Source organism: Triticum dicoccoides, chromosome 7A (assembly GCF_002162155.2).
Source record: "Triticum dicoccoides isolate Atlit2015 ecotype Zavitan chromosome 7A, WEW_v2.0, whole genome shotgun sequence".
Taxonomy (NCBI): Eukaryota; Viridiplantae; Streptophyta; class Magnoliopsida; order Poales; family Poaceae; genus Triticum; species Triticum dicoccoides.
In genome coordinates, this window is record NC_041392.1 from 117,491,355 (window position 1) to 117,499,543 (window position 8,189).

At 44.6% G+C, this 8,189-nt stretch overlaps 1 protein-coding gene and 1 long non-coding RNA gene across 2 annotated transcripts; both read left to right on the plus strand.

Moving 5' to 3' along the window:
* Nucleotides 1-172: 172 nt before the first annotated feature.
* On the plus strand, nucleotides 173-1,801 carry LOC119328060. The gene is made up of 2 exons (XR_005158824.1): nucleotides 173-1,230; nucleotides 1,641-1,801. It is a non-coding gene; the product is annotated as an uncharacterized LOC119328060 (long non-coding RNA).
* Nucleotides 1,802-4,250: 2,449 nt separating this feature from the next.
* Nucleotides 4,251-5,666, plus strand: LOC119333238 (histone H3.2-like). Its single transcript, XM_037606209.1, has 2 exons — nucleotides 4,251-4,584; nucleotides 5,590-5,666. Exons 1-2 carry the CDS (start codon nucleotides 4,251-4,253, stop codon nucleotides 5,664-5,666), a joined length of 411 nt encoding a protein of 136 aa, XP_037462106.1.
* The last annotated feature ends 2,523 nt before the right edge of the window (nucleotides 5,667-8,189 follow it).

Genomic DNA, 8,189 nt, shown 5'->3' on the forward strand with positions numbered 1-8,189 from the left:
GGACGTTGAACCCTAAATTCTGAGAAGAATAAGAATGAGAGGAACAAGGCAACCCATATCAAATTCTATGAGGTAGAGAGGCCTAGCAGGATCCTCTAATCGAGTGTTCGTACTGCCTTTTCAACAGGGGATAAGTCAATATATATATATACATATATATATATATATGTGTGTGTGTGTGTATATATATGTATATATCGTGTTCTAGATTAGAAATTAAGAGAAGAGAGAGAGAAACGATTGGTTAGTAAAATATGTAGCTGCAAGTTTACATAGTGGAATTGCTGACCAAAGTTTTTCTCTAATGTACATTTCGGAAATTCCTAATACTTAAAACTTGTTTTTCAGCCCGTTTCTGTCATTAGAAAATACAAATAGCATTTTTTCAATCAGTTAATAGTATGAACAGTCAGTTAACAATACAAATATGGTAGCATTTTTCAGCCTGTTACTTACTGAATGCGAGTCATTGGCATTTTTTCAGTTGGTTAACAAACAGTTTTTCAGTTAGTTAACAAATAGCAACACTTCAGAAGCTTTTTTGAGATAAGCTACAGAGATAAGCAACAGTTTTTCAATCGGTTAACAAACAGCAGCACAACAGTTTTCCAGTCACCTGATCTCTGTCCAAATTTCTTATTGCTGTTGTAGGTCACCATTGTATTCGACCTGGGAACCTACATACAGATTTTCATCTATGATATTTCAGCATCTTCTATGCTTCCAATCTGTTAATTTAATTTTACTTATAAACGGCACAACCTTCACTTCTCTTTTTCCATGTGTAGAATTGATGATTGATGTAGTTTCACTGAATCAAAATACTGATGCCTTTTCCCTTCTCCTTGACAACTTTGCGAGAGCTAGGAAAGTAATGGTGGACTCTCATGAAGAAGAGAGACAGATAATGTTTGTGGTGAATTCCTTCACCTACCCTGCTTATGGGAAATTCTGCAATGATGTCCAGCGGCACACCACTCTCAAGTCTGAGATGAATTCCTTCACCAGAGGTTCTCCTTCGTGAGTTACATCAGCGCTCAGAAGGCATACATCGAAGCCCTTGACGGCTGGTTGTCCAAGTTCATCCTAACAGACACCATTTGTTACTCCCGGGGGATCTCCTTGATTGCGCCCGACAGGGCCGGCACACCGCCCCTGGTGGTGATCACGAGTGGCACACCATGCTGTCGACGACTGGATCGATCCTCCTCACTAGTGACTCCGGCATAGGTATTCCTCTCCTCTGCTCTGCTCTGCTCTCTCTCTCTCTCTCTCTCTCATGCCACTGGTTCCATCTCACATCAATCAAAAATTAAAATGCATGAAAGGTGGCCTTTTTATTTCAATGTACGTGTGGCACTTTGAGCATCCATATGCTTGTAACAATGCCACTTTGAGCACACCAAGCTATAATTTTACACTACATAATTGTGTGTTTAGTTTCTGTTGGGGACAGGTGGTTCAACACCGAGTAGAACAGAATTATAGTCTCTTTACTTTCAATGTACATGTGGCACTTTGAGAGCTTATATGCTTGTAACATTGCTGTCGTTTTGAAACCAATCTCTCAGAATTTTTACAGTGCCGGTTACTTTTCATTGCACTGAGTTATGTGTTTCATTTCTGTTGGATTGGTGCAGGACTTGGCGATGGGGAGAGGTCGTTCAGCGCTGCACAGAGCTGGTGCCAAGAACTAACTGTTGATGTGGAATCAGATTTATTAAATAATTATCAGTTTGACTTATTAGCTTGTATTCAAACTGTACAGCATTTTTGTTTGAGTAATGTTTTTTCATGTTCATGATAATTCTTATATACTGTGCTTCTCATAATTTGGGTGGGACTTTTTGTAGAGGTAATGTTTGTTATTATTGAGTGGTTTTCAACTAATTTGTGAAAGCAATTGGTTTCGTTTTCGGTAATCAGATGTAGAATTTGCATAGTACAAGGTATCAAAGCGATGCATATATTCTGAAATGTATCTATCTAGCTGGTCTTAGTTTCAGTTCGATAAATATATGTTCATTGATCCTGAGTATAATGGCTTAGTTTTTTTGTCCTGCTGGAAGCAATTCTTTATTGTGTGGAGTCTGTCAGTATAATTACTTGATGAATTTGGTTATTTTCCAACAGATAGCTGAAGAAGATTAGGTGATTTCGCAATTCAATTGCTGAAAATGTTGCATGCAATGGAGAGCCATGTAAGTGTGCTTGCAGTGTCTATTATTGATTCTATGCATCGTTCAGTTCAAAAGAGTAGGACAGGTATCATACCTACAGAACTGGAATGTACCATGAAATAATCTTGAATAATCAACCATATGGTTCAACTGAACACATGTTTATTAATTCAGTAACTATAGTTATGTTTTCCGATTCGATAAGTTATCCCATAAGATAAATTTAAGTAGATTAATTACTGATCAAATACATTCTTTAGGTATTTCAAAGAATACTCAAGTCCTATGCAGCAAAATTATATGCCAGGTTGCCAAAAGATGGTACTGGCATTGTTGCAGCTGTTGACATTATAAATTAAAACATTGTCTTTGTTTGGTAATCTAAAGTTTCTAATTCGGAATAAGGAGCAAGGCACTCGGTTGTAGTTTAGATCGTAGGCTTGCTATGACTCTCTTTCGCGATTCAAAATTTTAGTCCAGGAATCTTGGCTTCTTGTTGGGTCTCTGCAGTAAAGTCTCATTCATCATCATCAACAAATGATTTCATTTTGTGTATGCTTGAGTTTAGAAATTTTTGTCTCACTGTCCATCGTCGACGTACCGTCCATGAAATCTGTTCATATAAGTCTAGTGATAATATCTCTGATTTATTTTAATAATGTACATTTCCAGCAATGCATTTCTGTTGGTCCTGTAACTACTACTTTCCTCAGCTTGAACTCGTGCATGTAGCCTCAAAGATTGCCACTGATCAGCTTTCATGTCTATAACATGATTATCTAGCTACATGTGCTCCATCTCTCCTGTTTTGTTCTATTACAAATGTCACTTTCTTCACTAATCACGGTCATTAGCATAAAAAGGACAGTGGAAAGGACGCCACCTACCTGGCACCGCAGAGCTTCCGCTCAGGCGACGCACCAGGGGTGCGCCACCGTGTCCATGTCGGCAGCCTGCACTGTGCGGGCGAGTAAGATTTTTACCGTGGAGAAAAAAACACAGCAAGTGCGGGCGACTTCCTCTTAGTGTTACTATAACACTTATTGGGCAGTCATATTTAATTGTTGAATGTGTTTAATCTGGTTGAGAATAATCCACTACCTAAGGGGATCAAGATCTTTAAAATATTATTGTTTGTTCAAAGGTTGTTTGTTTTGTTATCAGTTAGAAATTCTATTGCAAGTTCCTTGCTTATATGTGCATGTTCGTCAGCAATTAGAGAAAAAAGGGGGTGAAAGGGTCGCTTATCAATCTGGCACCGCACAAACTTCCTCTCAGGAGGTGCCACCAGGTGGCGCCCCAACCCCTAGTGAGGGTTCAAAACGAACAAGCTTGGGCGTTGTATGGACGTGTCCATGGATATATAAGGGACAAGATTTTCTTGTAGATATTCTCACCACATGAAAAATTCCTAATTGCGAAGTGAGCCTAGCTCAGATATTTAGGTTCTTTGCGGTGGAACTAGCCCACCTGGGTTTAAGTACTAGACTTGCGGCGGTGCTCATATTTTCAGCGGGAGGAGACATCCCGTCGACTACGAAGTTGCCTCTGGTGACTTCGTCAATCTCAAGACAATTTGGTAGCTCATTTTCTCTAAGATACTCATATAGATATGATGTGTGTGCGTGCGTTCGTAGGGGTTGAATGTATGTGCACATATATGAGCGTGTATGTGTTCATTTTTTTCTAATCATATATTTTTCTGTGTTTTTCCTATGACTTGAAGAGCTCATTCCGATAATAAAAATATACAATTTGGATCATCAGTTCATCACAACAAACCATACCCAGCGGCCCAGTCAATCACATCTCACGGATCGCCCCGCCTCCATGATCCGCGTGCTCACCCCGTAAACCCGATCACAGCCGTCCATCTCCCATCGATCCAACGCTCCATACTCCATGTCCCCGTTCCCCTCGCCGTGCGCCTTCTCGCCCCAAAATTTTCCTCTCCCCCGCCCACCGTCTCCCCCATTTAACCCCGCCGCCTCCTCTGCTCATCTCATCGCTCCACCAAACCCAAATCCAACAACGCCGGCGAAGCATCCAGTCCCAGACCCCGCCGCTCCGATGGCCCGCACGAAGCAGACGGCGCGCAAGTCCACCGGTGGCAAGGCTCCGCGGAAGCAGCTGGCGACCAAGGCGGCGCGGAAGTCGGCCCCGGCCACCGGCGGCGTGAAGAAGCCCCACCGCTTCCGCCCGGGGACCGTCGCGCTGCGCGAGATCCGCAAGTACCAGAAGAGCACGGAGCTGCTCATCCGCAAGCTCCCCTTCCAGCGCCTCGTCCGGGAGATCGCGCTGGACTTCAAGACGGACCTCCGCTTCCAGAGCTCCACCGTGTCGGCGCTGCAGGAGGCCGCCGAGGCGTACCTCGTCGGTCTGTTCGAGGACACCAACCTCTGCGCCATCCATGCTGAAATCTGAGATGGGCTCTAGGCCCATATTGCAATTTCTGAAAAATCTCTAAGGGCCCATGTGGGTTATATGGCACTAGGTGTAGTGGGAAGTTTAGTCCCACCCCGGAAGTGGAAGGAGAGTTGGAGTGGTTTATAAGAGTTTCTCTTCTACATGCTATTGGAGCTTGAGAAGAGAAGAGGCCCTCGCGCACTCCTCCTCCGCCGCCCGCCTCGCCACGCCACGCCTCGTCACGACGCGTCGCGGGTTGCGGGTTGCGGGTTGCGGGATTGAGCCGAGCCGAGCTCACACCTACGCGCTTATTTTTGCCAGTCACTAACGGAGAGTTTTCTGACAGCTGGGCCACGATCTGAGACGTCGGATCGTGGGCTGTCACGGACTCGGACGTGGGTCGAGCCCATGTCTCTCCACGCGGCTGCGCCTATAAGTATGCGGTGTCTCCTAACCCTAGCCGCCACGAACAGATCATATCTGCTCACGCGCACGCCCATCGTCGTTCCTTTGTTGCTGCTGCCGCCGGTGAGTTCATCTCGTCCTCCGCGTACACGGTCGACGGGAGAGCAGGTCTCCGAAACCACGCCCTTCTGGTTCCTGTACGGGGTGAGGGGCGAATAGGTTTTTGGGCAGCGATTACACGACTGCTCGCTTCCGATCGTCTACTTCCTCTACGTCCGCGTCGCCTTCATCATCACCATGTCCACCGACGCCGACCGTGCCGCCGCCGAGAAAGCTGAAGCCGACAAGAAGGCCACCGAGGACGCCGCTGCTGCCACCAAAGCCGCGGCCTCTGCATGGCCTACTGGAGGGTATAACTCGTTTATCCCGCTCCTGATTATTTTCATATTAGCAGTACTAGCAGTATGTGTAGATTTGTCTACTGTTTGCTTAGTACGTGCATGTTTAGATCAGAGTCAGTACGTCATCAACTTAGTCAATGCCATGCTAGTGATTTACTCATGGATTAATTTAATCGAGAAATTGCCTATTTACTCAACAATCCACGCCAAGCGCGTCACCATCATGCCCAAGGACATCCAGCTCGCCCGCCGCATCCGCGGGGAGCGCGCTTAGGTTTTCGGTCGCCGCCGGTGATGCTGGATGGTTGCTGTTCCTGTCTGCTGATCAGGATGTGTGCCCGGTGCTTGTGTTCGTTGGTGTTGATATGATGTGTCCTCTTGTCCCATGTATCCTGATGCTGCAATGAGATGGCAATGGAAAGTTCAGTTATCATCTAATGCTCTGTTTGTCCTCCAATGCCTCTGCTTTCTGCTTGACTGCTTTGTGAATTTTCAATGGCGCACCTGAAAACGTAGCACGGTTCTGCAGTGATTGGGTTGAACAATGGATGATGCAGTGTCCGTCGATTTTGTGGTTTTGCCAGTTATTTTTGTTTGCTAGCTATGTGGTTCGGTGTGTCTGCACCTTTTTTCCCCATGTCTGTACAGTGATTTGATGAACGCATTTGGGCTTTTGGATCTATGTGAAGTGATTTTGAATTATGTTTGGGTTAGCTAGCTAGCTGAAGTTGAAGAAGTGACAGATTTTGAATTCTGTTCTCTGTACATTTGGTCGTTACTGCATTCAGTTTTAGGATAATCATCACACTACTGACTCAATATCTACCTAACCTTTGGTGCTTTTTTTTGCGGGGGACCTAAACTTTGGTGCTTGCAGTGCAATTGATATGCCAATTGTGTTGTGTTATCTTCCATAGCCCCATTTGTGCTTGCAGTGCAAATGAAGACACCATATACTGTCAGGTTTCTTTCAAGCTCAGGTGGTGTGGTATCTGATCGCGTGAAGTATCTGAAATTCATAATTCATCGATGAAGACATCTGTATGCGGCTGCAGAGAGTGCTATTCTATCAGGTAATTATAGGACACCTTGCAAACAGCAAGTACTACTAGAGAATTTGCAAGACCAACTGACAATTTCCATCTTCTACCTGAGAGAAGCAAATAACAGGAGCTTCCAGGCAGGAAGAGAAGGAGATGAAAGGGGGATTCCTGCTCTGTTGAAACCATCGCTGGGCAAATGCGGCACCGAGCAGGGGAATATTTCCTCGGATTTCACAAAGGTGAAGGCCACTTCTCTCTGATACATATGAGCTTTTTTGCCTTTTATACTGACTGCTGTGCGACAAGCACTACTTTGCACTAGCAGTTCTATAGAGATGATATACGGTAGGCTTCAAAACAATTGGAGATATTAGGTGGACAATCAGCTCTCTTTCAGTTGAGGCATCTATGGCAGAGTTTTCTGCCTCCAATCCAAATTAATTGACCCAGCTTTAGTACAACTTTACTAGAGTAGCACTTCATGGAGGTATGCCGTATGCTAGTTTAATAGTTTTCACTTGGTTGGACTAGGACCTCCATTTGTAGTGTTGGTCTCCGTATACGAAAAGGTAGCCTAGCCAGCTAGCCCGCGGATGGGATTGTAGTTTCAGAGATCTTGTTTTTTACATTACAGATGCTTTCATCATCCAAACACACTTTTTTTTGCATCAAGCTGCAAGAGTATAATATTTTCCTTACGATAAGGAGTGTAAGTGTGATTGCTTAGTTGTGCTTCATCCATCCGTTCCATTGTTTGGTTTGTGTGATGGGCAGCATGAATGTGCAGTACCAGTGATCGTGACAAGTTATGAGGTTATTTGACATTGCCGGCCTGTCGAAAACTTGATATTATATGATGTTTATAAATTTTACGTGAGAAATTCATGTGCTAATTGACGCCACAACCTCCTTTAAAAAAGGAAGAACTCTACTGATCTTCTGGGTAGTGCCCAAGTTAATACACGCAGCTCACTTTAACCTCTTAGCTCACAATATCGTCATTTTGGACCACAATGCCTTTTCTTCTGCTACAACCTACAGAAAGTCCATCAACTACTCAAATATATTATAGAGAGAATTAAGGCATGAGTTTTTTTTTTGACCGGAAACGGCAGGTGTTCTGCCTTTGCGTTAAGAAAGGGGAATACTCTACAAGGTGACTGTGGCTAGAACAGCCTAGGAGGAAGGGAAGTCAGTTACAGTTTGCACCAGGGCGGAACAAGCCGAAAGAGAGAAAAACACGACTACTATCCCGCTTTTTTCTCTGATGATAGTATTGACAGTTGTCACCGGGGCAGTTTTTGGTTGGAAAACTCTCCCGATTCGCTCATTCCAAATGTTCCAAGCGTTATAGGCCGTGACTGTAGATCCTTTGGTTCCGTCTGATGTGGTCGTTCAAAGGGAAGACTTAGACCACCATTGAAGAATTGTGATGGCACCGGGAGCAGCATCCACAACTCCAGGATAGGAGGCCCTGAAGGAATACCAGATCTATTTGCTATATGCGCAAGAGAGGATTAAGTGGCTCGCACACTCCTCCTGGTCAAAAAGGCAACATTTGTCAATATACTCGGCCAGTTCCTAGCCAGCAAGCTGTCAGCAATCCATATCCTGTATTGTAGCAGAATCCAGATGAAGAATTGGATTTTGGGATCAACCTTGATCTTCTAAACACTGTCGAAGTGCGGCAAGGGAAGTCAGGCAGCCACATAATAGCATCAGGAGTATCAGTGAGCTGAAGTCTCCGAGTGGCC

Bases quoted from the DNA above. Each gene is read 5' to 3' on its own strand.
- LOC119333238 (XM_037606209.1), top strand. From the start codon at position 4,251: ATGGCCCGCACGAAGCAGACGGCGCGCAAGTCCACCGGTGGCAAGGCT. The intron at 4,585-5,589 runs CCATCCATGCTG...CTATTTACTCAA, and splicing joins CGAGGACACCAACCTCTGCG to CAATCCACGCCAAGCGCGTC.